Source organism: Xiphophorus maculatus, chromosome 14 (genome assembly GCF_002775205.1).
Source record: "Xiphophorus maculatus strain JP 163 A chromosome 14, X_maculatus-5.0-male, whole genome shotgun sequence".
In the NCBI taxonomy this organism is placed as follows: Eukaryota; Metazoa; Chordata; class Actinopteri; order Cyprinodontiformes; family Poeciliidae; genus Xiphophorus; species Xiphophorus maculatus.
Window position 1 is genome coordinate 4,886,126 of NC_036456.1, and position 18,436 is coordinate 4,904,561.

At 39.4% G+C, this 18,436-nt stretch overlaps 1 protein-coding gene across 4 annotated transcripts in view; it reads left to right on the plus strand.

Annotated features, from left to right (window-relative positions):
* The window catches only part of sorcs2 (sortilin related VPS10 domain containing receptor 2), a 309,510-nt gene that overhangs the window by 244,455 nt on the left and 46,619 nt on the right, over window positions 1-18,436 (plus strand). For all 4 annotated transcript variants that reach the window (XM_023346473.1, XM_023346475.1, XM_023346472.1 and 1 more), the window contains exons 4-6: window positions 12,712-12,876; window positions 15,480-15,553; window positions 17,583-17,647. In XM_023346473.1, the coding sequence (XP_023202241.1) occupies window positions 12,712-12,876; window positions 15,480-15,553; window positions 17,583-17,647 (304 nt within the window). The remainder of the gene's footprint in view (window positions 1-12,711; window positions 12,877-15,479; window positions 15,554-17,582; window positions 17,648-18,436) is intronic.

Genomic DNA, 18,436 nt, shown 5'->3' on the forward strand with positions numbered 1-18,436 from the left:
CAAAGATGTAATGGATGCGCATGTTTCACAAAGTCGCTGTTTTCTTTCTCATTCCACATGAAGCCTAATTCTTAAGATATTTTCTGACAAACGTCAGTTGGACGTCAGTCTTGGTTTTGGTCAGCAGTGATTTTTGTCCTCGGAACGATGCTAAAGATGCTACATCTGGACAGTCACTTTGTGGTTGTTCAATTATGCAATGCAAAAAAAAACATAAACTCTTACCAAGTATTTTTGGTCTAGTTTCTAGTGTAAACAAAGCTAGCTTACAGGCAACTTTTCAGCAAGATGTACTAGCTTGTTTTAAGTCAGTAATTCCTTTATATTGATGAAAAATGACTAGTTCCACTGGCAGATTATTTGACTTAAAGCCAGACATTTTTTTCCATGTTACAAGTGAAATAATCTGCCAATGGAACTGGTAACGTTCCACCAATATTAAGGAAATATTGACTTACAACAAGGTCTTGTATTTTGCTACAAAGCTACTTGCAAGCTAGTTTAATCTTATTTCACGTGTCCTAAAATATTTGCACTAGAAACTAGACCAAATTTACCTGGTGAAATTTAATGTTTTTGCAGTGTGAATATTGATCTTAAATGTGACAAGCGAGGCCTTTGGCGCTTTTTGGTTTTTATGACCTCTTGTTGAGCCGCCATGTGGTCTTTGAGTATTTTGGATAAGATCAGCCACTCCGATTGAGTTTCACCTTCATTGAAAGGTGAAACATGGTTAATGGTTAATATATTGATAATGGCTCTCACTGTGGTTCACTGGCCTCCCAAAGCATTAGAAATTACGTTTATTTTTATCTGGCCCTGATATGTTGCGTTTCGAGGTCTTTTAGCCGACGTCGTGTTGTCAGACAGGATCTGTTTAAGTGCTTCTTTGATTCTATAGATCTGCGAGTAAACTGATCAGTCTACAGATCAGATCTTATTAGCTGGTGAACCAACATGACTTCCTCATTTAGGGTGCAGCTCCTTTCCCTGTAGAGACCAAATCAATTAAAATTGGCGTTTTGGGATAAAACTAACAGTTTGATCAACTGAAGGATCTGAGTGTGCTGGGGGAAAGAAATACATTCTGAAAGATAGAGAATGCTTTTTTTTTTTCACAGCGCTGTAGCTTTAACTGTCTAATCAGCAGCAAGTTCTGAAGCGATCCTTCCGAGATAGCTGTTACGCACCTTTTAAATCAAAATGAACGAAAACCTATCATTTAAATCCTTTGCAGAAGAAGACATGTAGTGTAGATCCTTGTATTATTTTATTATCATGCGACTTTCTCCCGGTCACAATCGAGCTGCCGAGGAGATAAATGCTCCTGTGTGTGAGTGTGTGGGCAGCCGACACCTGAGTGTCAGCCTTCCGTGGAAGATGATGATCTTTAAATGTAGAGCTCTGTGGTGAAGCTTAACCTGCCCCTTTATACCTCACACACACGCACACACACACAAAACTCCCCCAAACGTAGGTTGTTCTTTTTCACTTTATGTAATTAAGTCTAGAGTAATTGCTCAGAGGTTCCTCTCTCTCAGTCTCCTCTTCACTTTTTATTTGACAGACAAATGTAATTAAAAAAAAAGAGAGCGAGAGACAGCGGGAGAGAGAGAATGCTTTCCTGAGGTTTGATCGTTGTCTCCGTCCTCCACAATGGAGAACTCAGACCTGCCGTCTATCATCGACAGGATGTAGAGAGACGTGTGGGGCGAGCAATGGAGATGGAGAGATCCATCACCGAGAGCAGGAGAGTGAAAGATAAAGACATTAAACGGCTAAGGGGGACGGAACGGAACGCAGTCGGGGGCGAAATCCAAAGAAGAGAAGTATGAATAGAATTAGATTTTATTTGTACGCTAAGACTCGGCAGAAAAAACCAAGAGAGAGTGTTGAAGTGGCAATGGGGAAGAGAGATGTTCATTCAAAAGAAATGACTTTAAAGGAATACAGTCACTGCTTTGTTAGGCAAACCTAATTAAACGGTTGTTAGCACAAATATGGAATCATCCAGTTACATGGCAGCAACTCCGTACATTTATTATGACAGTGATGGGCACCGTTAGCAAAAAAGATAGTTGTGCTAACCCTAAAGCACTACACATAAACATTAATTTGGCTAACGCTAAAACGCTACATCAACACGGTATTAAGCTAATGCGCTAAATTCTGCAACCCTCAAGCACCAATTTAGCTTTACCATATAATATACATGTTTTATAATGCTCTTGGTTATTATATTTACATATTGTTCTCTATTGTTCGTGTTTTGCTTTGTTTCTGTATGTTTTTTGTTTGAAACAAATTTATTGGAAAAGACAAGAGAGACAATGATGAGAGGAAATGGAACTGCTTCTTAAGCAGTCTTCAGCCACTTCAAAATAAGAGCAAAATAAAATAACTACTGGAGCAGTAGTTAACCAAAACAGTCAATAAATTAGCACTTCATTATCTGTCGAGACAAACTTATTTAAAGGAAGCTAAGTGTGCTCAGCGTTTTCTAAGTAAGCAAAATCCATAAAGGAACTTAGCTTCACTACTAGCACATTAGCAGATTAGTGGAAATGACCCTGCCACTGCATTTAGGTATATAGACATGATGAAGTAAAAGCTAACCACCAGACAGGAGAAAAAATAATAATTTAAGTTACTTTGAAAGTGGAATAGTTGTTGGTTCCAGATAAGGTAGCATTCGTTTATTTCAAATCTTCAAACAGCGTGTAAATATGCTGCCAACCTGTTACCACGTTAGATATAGTATTAGCTTATCTAGTAAGTTATTTAAGGAAATTTAAGTGAGCTAAATGTTTTCAAAATTAGCAAAAGCGCTAAAGCACTAAGGGGAAAATTTGCTTCTCTCTTAGCAGGTAAACAGGTTAGTGGAATGTGCCCACCTTTGTTTTTAGGGATCTAGAATGTATAGCTACATATAAATAGACACGTATACGGACATTAAGAAAATTTACTTCCAACTTGTTGCAGCCTGTTAGAAATAATATGTGTTATATGAACTCCAGTAGCGCAGAGAGGATCCAAGGCCTTGTCAATCATAATCTGAGCCCTTTAAAAAGGCATCAGATGGAAGGTGCAGCAGGCAGATAACAGGGTTGAATCTGGGACAGCCAGCCTGTCTTCTCTGTCACTCTTGAGTGTTAACACGCATACACTCTGTTCTCGATTTTATTCCCACGAGTTCAATTTAAAGAACCTAACATATGTTCAACTGGCACGCGAAAAGCTCCAACTTTCTAACTCCCAGCGCAAATATACTTTAAAAGCAGGATTTTACAGCAATAAGGAAAAAAAAAATACAATCCAAGATTATGGAGAGGGGGGAAAAAAGCCAATATATTTATAAAAGTTAAACATACTTCAAAGTTTGAAATAGTTCTCAATTTTGCAGCTTTTTATTGAAAAGTTTGCCAGCGTGAACCTCTTAGTGTTCTGTTTTTTTTTTTTTTCCTCCAAAAAGTTTTTGCGGCACTATTGGCTCATATTTGTTCTGCAACAGTAGGCAGACAGGAAAGAGGGGGAAGACCTGCGGTCGCCGGGACTCGAACCCACGACCTCCGCGTCGAGGACTAAGGCCTCCAAACAAGGGGCGTGCTGACCCCCTGCGCCACCACGGCACCCCCCAACCTCTTAGAGTTTTGACATGAGTTCCAGCCGAGATTTCTGCATCCGCTGGTCACCTCTCGCGGCCATAGAAAAGGCTTCAGATGTATAACGCATGAGGATGCATCTCGGTAATGGACTTGTGTTGTTGCAAAGGCGCATTAAAACAGAAAGAATTACCAGTACCTGGCTGTAGTTGCAGTCAGGACATCCCTTGATTAAAGATGCAGGACTTTCACACCTCAGCATCACACCGGTGTAACTGTGAGGTGTGAAGAAAATACAGAGGAGGTGTAGTACAGGGTGAGACCAGACATGGTCTACAGATTTCAGATACAACACAGTATTTCTCAATGTCGTTGTATAACAGCGAGTTCTGAGAGTGAGACCCAGTGGCGCGTTCCTGCTCTTTAGACGGTAGTAGATTGATTGAAAACATATTGGGCATGCCCTGAGCAGTGCAACATACTGTCTTTCACAGACGGGACGAGCAGTCTGTGCAGTCTAGCAGTCTAAAAGAATCAAAGACGCGATTCTTTTAGTCCCATTAACGGCTCCCACCCGAGCGCTTTCCAATGCAGAGGCAGGAAGTTTTCAGGCCTGCTTTTATCTGTCACACACAATAGCACCACTGTGCTGCAGGGAAGCAAGAGTTATTACACACAGGACGTCCTTATGACGGAGGAACGTCAGTCTCTTCCAGTCCCCCCGGTACCGGAGCTATCTGTGAATCTTTACCGTTGTCTCTGTGAGCTCAGTTTAGGTGAACGGCTTGAAGGAGAACTTACAGTTTGACAAGAGTGACGCTTGTTGGCAAATTACGCAACTGCATGAAGGAGACCGTAGGTGTGAGGTTCTGACGACATCTGCTCCGTCTTCTGGATCATCCCGTGACGAGGCCTTTTTATTGGCTTGAACCACAGGTGTGTAGTTGGGAAACACACCTGCTCATGAAGTGAACTACGAGTTACTTTTTTTCCTCCCCATTTTCAACAGAATGACTTGTTAGGAAGATTACAGAAGTGGAATACAGCAATCGAAGATGCACCTTGTCTTTTTTGTGTTACTTTCTTTCTGAAGATTAAGAATCACACTTCCTTCCTTCATTCAGACCCCAGGTGTTCCCATTCTGATAGGGATTCACACCAGCACTTTTTAGACCGCTTTAATCAAACTCTAGTCTGTTTGTCTTGAAAGTCCAGTCCATTTTGGGATGTTGAATGCACAATCAAACTGATGCAGACAAAAAAAGCAGACTCTTTTCCACCTACAAACCTAGATCTTGGTTCCATTGAAGTGAACTCTGGTGTGGTTCGAATGCATATGTGAAGGCGGACCAGAGACTTCTCCCAAAGCAGGAAGTGGAGTATAGCGCAGGTTTCTCTGGGTAAATGCAACCAAAACAAACATGGGAATCTAGCATGACAGTCTAGAGCTAATGGCTCGTGGAGTTTTACCAAAGACCAAAGAGAAATCCTACATCTGCTGAAATCTGATGCTACTCTATTTTGTGACAAAGGAAGTTCTGCTCATGTCTTCTTCTGATATTTTTTGTTGTTCCCTACAGTAGTTCGTGGAGCAGCGCCACCACAGGTGAAGGGGTATGGAGCGGAACAGATTTTTCAAAGGGTTTTGATTGTCTGACACAATTCAGTGTGAAAGCGAACAGTGCCAGCTGAAAATGGAACAAATGTTGCGACTTTGGTGCCCAATCAAATCGAGTTTACCAGACTATCTTGCGTGAAAACAGACTTAATGCTCCCCAGTCAGTTCTGGGTCTGCCCAGCAGTCTCCTTCCAGTGTGATGTGTCTGGAAAGCCTCCAGGGGGAGATATCCAATAGGCGTCTCGATCATCATCCTTTAGAGTAGCAGGCTCCCCACGATTGATAAATCTACGCGCCTTATCTCCAATGCTGATTCCAGTCTCCATAAACAGAAAATTCATTTCAGCTCCTCGTATCCAGGGTGTCGTCTTTTCAGTCGTGATCCATTTCACACCACCGTAGATCAGAGTTGGAACGTAGCTGGATCTGTAAATCGAGAGCTTCGCTTGTTGACTCAGCTCTTTCTTCTCCTTTACAGCCAGAGCCCTGATCCATTTCTCCATTGTCCTCTTTCATCCTACATCTCTCTTAAACAAGATCCAAAGATTCATGATCTCTGCTTGAGGCAGTAACTGACTTGCAAAAATGATGAAGTCATTAATTTCCTGGAGAAAGATTCATTTCTTAGCTGTTAGCTCAGGATCTCTGTGATCTCAGCTTTACTATATATATATGTATATATATATATATATATAATATTTTTTGTCATCTCTTCAGCAATGGGAAGACTGTGGCACAATGGGGAGAGCATAGTTGTCTTGCAAACAGGAGGTCGTGGATTTGATTCCAGCTTCCTCTCCTGCCACATTTCAATATTTGCCTCTGAGCAAGGCACTTACGCCCAATTTGCCTGTACCAATCTGAACATGAGTGTAGGAGGTTTTGAGTGCTACTGGAGGACTGCGGCTCTAGTGAAAAGTGTCTTGATTGCCTGTGTGACAGAAAAAGTACTTTTTAAAATACGGCTGATTTACCTTAACCAACTCAGTCATTTTAGGCCTGAAATTCCAAAACGTTACCAAATACTTCTTTCTCTAGAGCTTCACCTTGATCCCCATTTGCAGATTTCAGTGAGCCCATGTCGAACTTCACAAAGTGTGCTAACGCTGCGTCATGCTATGCTTTACAGATTCCTGGTTGATCAGTTGTGTTTCTGTTAACCATAAAATTGCACAAATTGGAATTCCGAAAATAAATTTGCTAAATGGAGACAGGGCAATTTTGACAAAAATTCAAATTTTTTCGATATGCTTTTGTGCTAGCTTCTCGGTCGTATTGAGATAGCTGTATTTCGCGAAACTGCAATGGGAACACCCTCTTCGCGTCACGTAAGTCACGTGATCAACAGCCGGATGTTACTACTGACGAAAACGACAAAGAAGACGACAGGAAGTAGCAGGAGGATGATGTGTTTATTCTACCGTAGCAGAATATCGACAAAGGTCTGCGCACATTTGTGCACCGTCCTCTGTAGGCGCCAACACCCTCAGATTCAAAGGTCTGATTGTTTTCAGGGTTTTATGCATCTAATTTATGCCCAGTTCATATGCCCGATGGTCTGATCTGTGTGTGTGTGTGTGTGTGTGTGTGTGTGCGCACTGATGGAGTAGGATGCTTGTGTTGGAGGATGTCCATCTGTCAGAGGTTAAACTGAGTGATGTCCTTTAAACAGGGACATGCTGACAGAGGCAGGTTGAGCTGATGGATGTTTCTGCCTTTCAGGGACTTAAAGCAAAAACCATCTTTCCTCTGAAAGACTGGTGTGCACAATGAGACTAGTACTGTAAAAAACGATGCAGCACTGTCTTAAAACAGGCCATTTCTGGCACTTGTGCTCGCTAATTTATAAATAGAAGGTATTTTGATAATTTATTAGTGGTTTAAAAATTGAAAATTTTAAATTTGCAGAAATATTTGTTTTGCCTGCAACAATGCTATTTATTAGGAAAAAATTGTTCTAAAAGTCTGCATGGATCTAAAATAAAAAAGACATTTTTCAGCACACAGGTTGAGTCAAACAAGAGCTGATTATTTTTTTTTCACGTTTAATTGACCTAATTTGTCCTTTGTGGACGTAGCAAATATTAAAAATTGTAAAAAATAAATAAATAAAATCATATTTAAATCTCATTAATTCATGCATGTCAAGCCCGTAAATGACCTCACACCAAATGTAATCTTGCTACAGTAGCAGGTTAGAAAACCTGTGGGACCTGTTAAATACTTTTGCTCAAGGTCCAGAACAGAAATTAGCAAAATAAGCTGACAACAGTGTTTTGTTTTTTCTTTTATGTTGTTTTTGTTGTTTTATACATGCTATGTGTGTGATTTATCTAATGAAGTGCAAACCTTCAATAAAAGGTTTCTACACGAGTAATGTTTGATGTTTAAGTAAGAGTCGAGGAAAAATGAAGGTCAGAATAACAGCTTTACGGTTTAAAGATTTGCTAAAGTCTGACTTTGATTTTAGCAAATTTTGACTTTACACCATGTTCCAAATTATTATTCAAATTGGATTTAAGTGTCATTAAGATTACAGTTTTTGTTGTGCTATTAAATTTATAGATGGTATTGTGTGTCAGGGCTCTTTGAATCACTATAATTAATTTCAGAGAGCTGGTTGATTAGTTTGTCTGCTGAGCTCAATTAAAGGAAATCTACTTAAGAAGGATGTTCCACTTTATTAAGCAGGCCACAGGTTTCAAGCAATATGAGTAAGGATCTCTGCTGAGGAAAATCATCAGATAGTGTAGTGCTGTATAACAAGATATGAAAACAAGCAGAAACTTTCCACAAACTCACAAGTTCAATGGATATAAGAATTGTGCTGTGATATCAAAGAAGGTCCTATGTTAACATGTAACTCGGTCTGTAAGATGTTTTTGATTGAAACAGCTTTTGATTTTAGTACATGTGAACACTTGATGCTGCACATTCAAAGAATGACCGTTTGCAGTTCTTTATAATCCATAAAATGTTTAGAAAATCTGCTGTGCATAATAATTTGGAACAGAGCATTTTGAGTTTTTTATTTTTGAAAAAAATCCTGTTCTCATGGGGAGCTTTGTTCAGGAAAATTTGATTTATACTGTAATAGTTCATGGCTTGAAAATTATACTGACCATCATTTGCATTGAACATTTAAGAAAACCTGCGAAAATGTCACTTGCATAATAATTTGGAACAGCGCTTATGTAGAAATAGAATCCATGTGAGGGCGAGTGAGATTTAGTTGCATGCATTTTCTTTTACAGTAATTATCATAAGAGTTTAGCAACACAACTAAATTCTGACCCTGAAGCACTAATCATAACCCGTTTTGCTAAGGTTAATGTGCTACACCGAGATGATAATTAGCCCTGGTTAACGCTAAAGCGCTAACTTAATTCAAATTATATCTGCCCTTGAAAGACTACAACCTTCAAGCATCAATTTAAATTTGACTTAATTTACGTGTTTTATAATTTCCTAAAGTATAGAATTTATGTTTATATTTTTACCCTCTCTGTTGTACTTTGTTCTATATCTTTTGTTAATAAAGTTATTGGGGAAAGAAAGAGCGAGAACGGGAGAAGAAGAAATAAAACTTAAGTGTAAACAGTCTTCACCCACCATTGAGTTCATACTCAATAAGAGCATGAGTGTGAACATCTAACTACGCGAATAGAGTCAATTTTATGAGTAAATAACCAAAACTTCAACGCAGATGTGGAACTTTAATCAACTGAAAGTTAACAACAGCCAAGTAAGTTAACACTCCAACCATCGCACCACAAAAATTCAACAATCCTTATTTGTCCCCAAACCGTGACAAAACGGCGCACGATTCACCACCGTCCTGCTTGCACTTCACAACAACTCCTAGGCGGAAGTAAGAGCGCTGCTAGCCACAAATAATGATCCGGGTGGGACATTTATTGATGGAACTTGACTTAATGCTTTGTTTTGATTGTTGATTCTATGTTGCATTGTGTTTCTGTGTTTGTAATGATGTAAAGCACTTTGAAATGCCTTGCTGCTGAAATGTGCTATACAAATAAAATTTGATTGATTGATTGATTGATTGACACGGTGCGCGACATAATAAAACATAATTTAACGACGCTTCAAGGCAGATACATTTTCCTCGAGGAATTTTAATAATCGAGGTACTGGAATCATTCGAGGAATCGTTTCAGCCCTACTCAATCCATACCTTAGTCCTAAATCTAACCCCTGACCCAAAAACAGTGTTTCCCCTTGTGGGGACCAGGCTTTGGACCCCACAAGGAGCAGTGGGTCCCCACAGCATAGTATGTGTCAGGAAAATGGTCCCCACAAGGTACTATAAATAAATGCACACACATACGCGCACACACACCCCCACACACAGACACAGAGCACTTAAGCATTCCAGCCAGAAAGATGTGAGACGTTCTTCACACGCTGCCTAATTGCAGTCATGATGAGAATACCAAAAAGAATTTGCGTCCTCTTAGTCGCTGCGTGTGTCTCTAGGCGTATAAATTTATTTAATTTCTCTAATATAATATAGAACCAGCATGCGGCTGCAGCTCTACAGTTAAGTGCATTGCAAGTGTGAAGCTTATTTGATGTTGAACCTTTTATCTTAACGGAGAGCAGAAAAGAAGGAGAAGAAGGGGGAAAAAAAACATTTTAAAAGTATTAAATAAACACAACATTAGTTTTGATAAATCTGTCTGCTTTATGATTAAAAGGGATGGAAATGCTGGGCTAACTCCAAATTCATATTTGGCAAAGTGCTTTTTTATGTTTAAACATTGCAGTACAAGGCTGCCTTTAGTTACTTTGCTTATAAGTGAATGTTATTAGGAAGAAAATAACATTAAAGGATTCTTGGAGACCCATTTTAGTTCTTTTTGTTTCCTGAACAAAGCTCCCATTTTTAACAATGATCCCAAGTTTCAGATTCCTGTAGTCCAAGTGTTTTAGTTGTTTGGTAAAAATTGCAAAGCATCCTGATAATTAAATCTCATAGAGTCTCTCAACCCAAAAAGCCGGAGGGATAAAGTACCAAGACAAAAAAAAAGGTTGTTCTTGTGTTCAATTCCAAAGACCCTCTTAGTAATTGATTTCAACAGTTTCACTAATTCAAGCAATCAACTTTAGGCAATAATTTATTCTATTCTAATTCACAGATAGGCGACCATTAAATGTAGCAGTTGATTTTTTAATACCTTAAAAATCATAAGTTTGCAAACATGTCCTCAGTATTTGGTAGGATTGCCTTTGACTGTATATTAAATGTTTTAGGTTTCCTTCATCAGTGTTCTCACAGTAGTTAGCTGAAGTTGTGGTCCATTCCTCCTTACAGGACTGACAGAACCTAAGACAGGTTTGTAGTCCACCTTGTTTCCAGATGCCTTTTCAGATCTGCCCACAAGATCTCCCGATGACTAAGATCAGAGCTTTGTGATTTGGCACATTGAACTTGTTGTCCTTAAAACACTTTGTAACCTCTTCGTTTGTATAGTCAGGGTCATTGTCCATTTGGAACACCAATCTGCGCCCAAGAGCCATTTTCCTGGTGGATGTCTGTAGCCTTTCCATAGTGTTCTTTCGTCATGATGCCATCTGCTTTATGTAGTGCACCAGGTCCTCTTGGCGCTGCCTCCCCCATACGTCACTGTTGGAATAGTTTCCAACAGTGATCCCTGTTTTTCCTCCAAATGTAACAATGGTCATCATGCCCAAACAGTTCCACTTTGGTTTCATCAGACCACAGGACATGTCTCTGAAAATAAGGGTCTGTGTTTGCGAACTGCAATTTGGTGTTTTGTTCATTCTTTTGGGGTAGAGGCTTGTTCCTTGCCGAACGGCCTTTTAACCCATGTCAGTGTAAGAGGCGTTTCCCTGTGGATAATGATCCTGTCTCACCAGTTTCTCCAGACCTTGGTGTCTACCTGCACACAACCAAGACACAGAACCTGCCTCCTTCCTGTGCGGTATGAGGGCTGGACATCGCATCATGTCCATACTTGTGCACAACTGTTTGAACAGAATGTGGTGCCTTCAAGCGTCGGTAAATAGTTGTCATGGGTGATTCAGACTTGTGCAGCTGCACAATTCTCTTCTTGATATCTTGGCTGATTTCTACAGACTTTCCCATTGGGTCAAACAAGAAAGCAGAGGGTTCCAGGTTTAGTCTTAAAATACATCCATAGGTCTGCCTCCAACTAACTCAGAAGTGTCCGAAGTCATGATTTAGCTGATTCCAACTGAACTTGCTGATACAACTTACTTATTTGCAGAAAAGCAGCTCTGGTTCAGTTCGGCATTTAGAAGTCTTGTGATTGGATGCCTCCTTTTTGTGCCGCACGTCGATATTATCTTGCACGCCAATTGTTCAATCTGATCTACTTGTTGGTGTCTGAATGTTGCTGGGTTAATGAGACTTGTAGTGTAAAGGCATATCGAGTTCCATCCACGTACAACAATCATATTCACTGATTTAAAACCTTTCGAATTGTTTTATGTTAACATACTTCCTTCACTGCTTTGCATTATTTCATCTGACACCGACAGCAAACACACTTTTAATTAAATATGCTCTGGTGTTGCGGATGGAAAGTCTGGATCATAATTTACACCAACAAACTCTCGTTGGTCAGCGTCCTGCTGCTCTTATGCTGCGCATGAATGGTCCTGGCTCATTAATTCCTATTGATTTCTGCTATTGGTAGCTTTAAATGGCTCATAACTGTGATTGGTGGTTGGGCAGGTCCTGCTCTGGCCCGTGTTTAGTGCTTTCACTTTGTGAGCTATAAAACTCTAAATAGATAATCAATGCAAGGTCGTCCATCTCTGAAGTTGATTTAAAAAAAAAAAAAAGTTTTTGAGGTTTATATAATGGTTGAGTAAATGTAAACGTGAAGTTGCACAATTCATTTGTGTGGGAGAGAATATGCACAACTCTGCTACAGGATATGTAAATAAACATCAACTTTTAGAATGTTTTATATTCACTGTTCAATACTTCCTACATTCATTTAGCATAAGTGCTGCCTCATACTGACGGCCGTGAGTTCCGTGGTGGAAAATGACATTGTCAGATAAGATATTGTGAATTTATTACCAGGTGCTACAGTTTTTCTTTACAATGCTTGTCGCAGCCTTCCAACTCCCAAAACTGACTTAGGCTGTGGGTGACAACTGGTTTGTTTTTTTGAACACACACAACGATTTGTTGGTCTATGCGTAGCAAAAGAACATTTAAATAAATTCTTTTAACTTATATTTTATTTCACAAAGACTGAACAATAAACTAAATAAATGATGCTAAAAAAACATTTAAGTAATAAAAAAAAAATGTACAAGGTTAATTTTTTTTCTGTTTTGCAATGTTTTCCCAACTTTCTGAGACCACCCCCACAGCGCCCTCTGGAGGCCCCCAATCTGAACATCACCACTGTAGAACATTAGCTCTCCAGGCGTTTGACTTCTGACCTCTCCTTGCCTTCGGTCTTTCAGGTGGTCATGGTGGGCTCGTCCATCAACGAACGAGACCAGATGCTCTTCATCAGCACAGACGAGGGCTCCTCCTTCCAACGGCAGGCGGTCGCCTTCACACCAGAGACCGTCATCTTCCACCCAAAGGAGGAAGACAAGCTGCTGGCGTACTGCAAGGACGGACGGGTGAGGGACCAGGGACTCTGAGACTTCCCGTTTCAAACACGCCAAGTTTGTCCCCGATTCGATAATCCGTCTTATTAGCATCTCTGTCATGGACTTGGCAGCTGAGCGTTTGCGACATGGCTGTTCTTGTTCACAGCGTGGCGGGAATGGTGCTAGAACAAGAAAATATGAGCAGCGGACAGACTGGCGCGCTGTTAATTTTCTAACATTTGGACTGATTATATAAACTGCTTCCTTGGGAGACGAACTGAAAGTGAGCAGCACGTATTGAGTCGACAATTATCGTGGAAGTAACTCAGGCGCAGAGGGCGTCTCCGAATGCGAGACAATACGTTGTGTTCTCATGCAACTTCAAAGTCTGGCGTTCTCATTAGAGGGAAATTGTCAGTTACAGTTGGAGCCTTAAAACCGGCTATTTAACAGTGACAGATGTAGGGCAGGGAGGGATCCTCAGGTGCTGCCTAATGAATGTACACACACACACACACACACACACACACACGCGCGCGCGCCCACAGCTAGATAATAATGCGGCTTCGTGGCTCTGAAAATGCCTTCAGATGCTGTTTTAGTTCCGTTCTCTTTGTAGCCGGGAGGCATCGCAGTCGCTCGACGACCGCGCCGCACAAGTAGAGACCCGTCTGTGTGAAAGGCTCTGCCCTCGTCTATAATTGAGACCTTGTGTCATGCTGGTTGTGCTTTGTGATATCACATTTACAGTTTATCACATTCAATTGTTCTAAGTTCGTAAGAAATGAATTATCGTCGTCGTGTCTTCATTGAGGATAAAGCGAAACCGGAGTTAAAATTCTTTTTTTGACGGGTAATAACTTGATGTATAAAGTCAGATCGCCAATCTTCATCATAAACACATATAGTGTGTACAATTTTCACACGATGTAGATTTGACTTATTTAAAGGTATGCAAAGAAAAAAGAATGTTTTGTTACAATCATTTTAGGCCTTTTTACTTAAGTCTGGATGACCACAGTCTTCAGTCTGGTGTACTGGTCTCAACTAGCCCTCATTTTGAAGGACAGTTCTGTTTACAGAAACTTCAGTGTCCATTTCATTTGTTGTTTTATTTATTTATTTTTCAATTTATTTTTGATGTTTAAAATGTCTTCCAGTTCCTATGTGAAATGCTCATTAGAAGTTAAAGTTTATTGATCTTTGAGAGGTTGTACTTGCGTTACAACGCCATCACCAATATATTACTTCAAAGCGGTCTCAAAACTACAATATTGTCGTTTATCACAGTAACTTTTGGGAGAATTTATCGTCCAGCTTGTTATTGTTAGAAGCTACACTCCACAGAAACCATAAACCACAACGTAAAAGTTGGTGCAAGTGGAATTTAAATGTCTCAGTGCAAAAAAAAAAAAAAGTAAAAATCTTAATGGATTTCTTTCAGGCGGTTTCTGCTTCCCGTCGTACAGCAACGTTCCTCCAACTCACCAGCAAGACTCTCTGACCTTTTCTTCAGAGTTATCAAAGGCATCCTTACCAGTTCCTTGAACCGCTTCGCTTTACTGGCTTGATTTGGCAGAGGCAGATTCCACTCTGATGCTTTGTAACATGGACTCTTGAGTTAAGATTAAACTCTTAAGAGGAAAGGATTTTGTCCTTTTGGTCACTAGCCATAGCACCCGACCTGCAGTGATTACAGAGACACGAAACAACATATAAAGCTGCAGTTTACTCATTAAGCTCAGTCCTTGTGTACTGAGTCTTGCCTACTGGAGTTAAGACTTGGTACATTTCTGATTTCGCCTCAGAAACATCTGGAAACGTCCCGAACAAGATTCATCACACCAAACACTCTAGACTTCAGCTACCTAGACTGTGAAGTAGCTTCTTCCCATTGAAATCAGCCCTTTTTTGTTTCCACAATGCTTTCCTATGGAGTCCTCTTTACATTTTACATGGGTAAATAAAGTCTAAGTATGCCACAAAAAAGGGTCCAGGCTTCTTGCGCTTTTATACTCAGAGCTTTACGTTTTTAACAGGAAGGGCCTTTAGTGACGACATATTTCACAAAGGATAAATCACACACGAGAAATGAGGGTAGGGAAAAAAGGTGAGGTTTAATGAAATGGTAGTAAATCTTTGTCAAAGTCGCACGATACAGAGGTCTGTGCTCAAATCCTTTTCTGACTTTAATTTTTCAGATATCAAGGACAGTTTGAAAATCGATAGAATTTCATTATAGCTGCGATCAATGGTTCAACCAACCTGCATATTACTACCAACACATTGTCCTGAGCGTAGTTCAAGAAGTTTCAAACACACACACACACACACACACACACACCCACACACACACACGCACACACACACACACACACACACCACATATGCACTTTGCAGTCCTCACCTGTTATGATTAATAATTAACTGAGCTCAATCTTGACTTGGTGAACCATGAAATTCTGTAGCTTGATTGGGTGATTTTTTTATTTTATTTTTTTCATATTCCATCCCATCAATTTAACCTCCATTGAGAGCGATCCAGCTGGTAATAAGCTACAGGTTGTGGCCATGATTAAAGCTAAACGCACTAAGTGTTGGGTTTTTCTGTCTCACTGCGTTCTTGTCTGCAGCTCTTCGCTTCAACCGATCTGGGCCGCAAGTGGACTTTACTTCAAGAGAGGGTGACCAAGGACAGAATCTTCTGGTCAGTAACGCTTTATTCTCCTAATAAAAAGGCACAAACGTATACAATAAAAATACAGCACCTTCTATAAATTTAAGATTAAGTATCAGGCCGTTACATAAATGATTTGTAATTTTACAATAATGTAGGAGCCCTGGTAGATTATTCGCGTCACACATTAACTGAGAATGTGTCTGCTTCTCAAGTTAAAAATAAAAGAACTGTAGTGGTATCCAAAGTTCAGTTTTAGTGTGTTTTAGTGTGTTTAGAGTGTTATTAACACTTTTAAAAGAAATATACTTTTTCTTAAAAATCATTTCAGAAGGATTTAATTAATTTGTCATTGCGTTTTAAGATAAAATGACAAGAAAGCAGCAGAAAATGAAGTCTCAAATTGCCAAGGTTGCAACTTTTCCAGTAGGTGTTCAATCTTTCTGAAAATTACGTTGACAAAATACACAAGCCTGTTTTATTTTCTGCTTAAGAAAAAGGTCTTTTAAAAAAATTTTTTTTATTATTGACAGGAAACTGGACAGTGTTTTGGTCAGGCGATGCATCGTTCCCTTTAGTTACAGCTGATCTGAAAAATACCCAGTTTCAACATAAAATGATTGTAATTAATGTCTCAGTGTTATTTCACAGCATTAAATGAGCCCTGATTAAGACAAAGACATAACAGATCAAATACAATTTATTCGTGAAGACCCATTTGATTTATATAAGAAGAAATGGAACTCCTTTTAGCGGTCTGATGTTTTTCTTCTTTCAATCCACCCTTATACGTTAATCATTGCTCTTAATTTGTCTATATAAGAAAAGTAATAATGTTTTAACTTTCCATTAAATCACAGAGTTCTAATCAAACGTGCTGCTAATTTTGCAGATCACCAAAGGGCGCAAAGAACGACACTAAAACTGTATTTAGCTCTGAGTGTTTCAGAATGAAATGGAAGCTTCCTATTTTGCACTTTCCCTTAAACTAAAGCTTTATTTATTTACTCGGGCACCTTGGGGGGATTGAAGGCAGTTCACCAGCATGCTTTGATGTCCTTATTTATGACTCAGTTTATTTATTTCTTATGTATTCTGCTGGGATGACATTGTCCTTTTAATTCCATATTTTCTACTGAGATTATACATTTTTAAAATATCTTTATTCAACCTCATTGTTATTTATTGTTGAGTGTTTTTATTTTTATTTTTATTATTGTTTTTTGTGCTATGCTGAGACAAATAATTACCCCCCCCCCATCCCCTATCTTTCCAGGAATCACTAATGTGTTATCTAGCTGTCTAGCTAGCTACATTTGAATCAGCTTCTCGTAGCTAGCTAGCTATAAAGCTAGCCAGGGTCATTAAGAATTACTTATAAGAACCTTCAATTTATTCTATTTGCATGGTTAGCATTGCTAGCTCTAAACAGCAGTGTGTTTTCACTACGTATTTAACTCGTTGATTTCCAAAATACTGCCAACAATTCCAAATCTAGCATAACAGACAGAGGTTGAAAACCTAAAGGTATAAAACAGCGCTACGTTGCTGCTATACCTTCAGCTCGGCTAATGTTTGCCGAATCAGCTAAGATCCAAGTTGCTTCTTTAGCAGTTCATCAAAAAGTCCCCAAGGTGAGAACAAGTTGATGTTTTGTAGCAGGTGGCTCCTTTTTATGCCTGAAACAATCAGACCAAAAACAAAACAAAAAGAACTAATAAGCAAAAGTTTGGTTCTTTGTTGTAGCATTCTAAATGAAAAACTGATGTGTAGAAAGTAAAGCTATATTTCTAAAAGCCAGTTACACACGATCTGCTAAACTATTGCTATACCTAAATCATTCACTTTGTTAGCTTCTTTCAATAACAACCTTCACACCAAAGAGTGGAGTTAATGTGACCTGGTATTGCGTCAGTATTCACCGGTCTGGAAAAAATCTGACTTTGATAAATCTCTGATGCACTACTGCGCATACATAAAGTATTTGAATGAAGATCTATTATCAAACCAAACGATCAGAAACATTTCATAATAATGGAAAACCTCTGTGTGTTTTTAGGTCTGTGTCTGGTGTGGATTTGGACCCTGATCTGGTGCACATGGAAATGCAAGATTCAAGTGGAGGTACTGTGATGATTCTTTTATTTATTAGTGTGTCAACGTCAAAGAAACCAATGCGTCATTTCCACTTAGTGATACATCACAGGTTCATGTGTTCCAGTGCGCCTTTTTGTGGGTTTAATTGTAAAAGAGGCTTTTGCAACCAAACCATGCCTCACAATTCCTTCAGTTGCAGCTTCACAGGGAAATGGTTTAGGGATAGTAAGATAACGGTGGAGCTTCTGGCGTCACACAACGCTCTCCGTTGATTGGAGGACACAAAAACATGACTGCTTACGGTGTTTTTGTGAGACATGGTGGATCTTTTATAGCTTATCGATCGTACGTTTCTGCCTCTCCAATGAAAGACCAACTGGCAGTGGAAACACTCTCCTCCTTTCAATGGCTAAACATTCAGGTCCCGTCTACGCCGCCACGACAAGAACAAACTCTTTCAGATGCTCTAGTTTGCGTGGAAAATGTGTGTTTGGTTGAGGAAAAAAAACAGAATCTTTAAAAACATTTCTGAAAAAATATTGACAAATGCGAATCAAGGACAAATTTTTGAGAAGCCCCAATACGACAGATCACCTCCACAAATGTGCCAGAAGAAATAACGTAACCCTGTGAATAAAAACATAAGTTGCACTGATTTTTTTTATTCTTTTTTTTTTATATATGTATAAAACCTTGTAGCAATGACGATGACAATGGTGTCTTAAATTTCTCCCATGGCGTGGGCATTTTGATATTTCTCCTTGAAAATCCTACTGATCAGGTAGGTGAGGACATTTTTTTCTTGGACAAAATAGC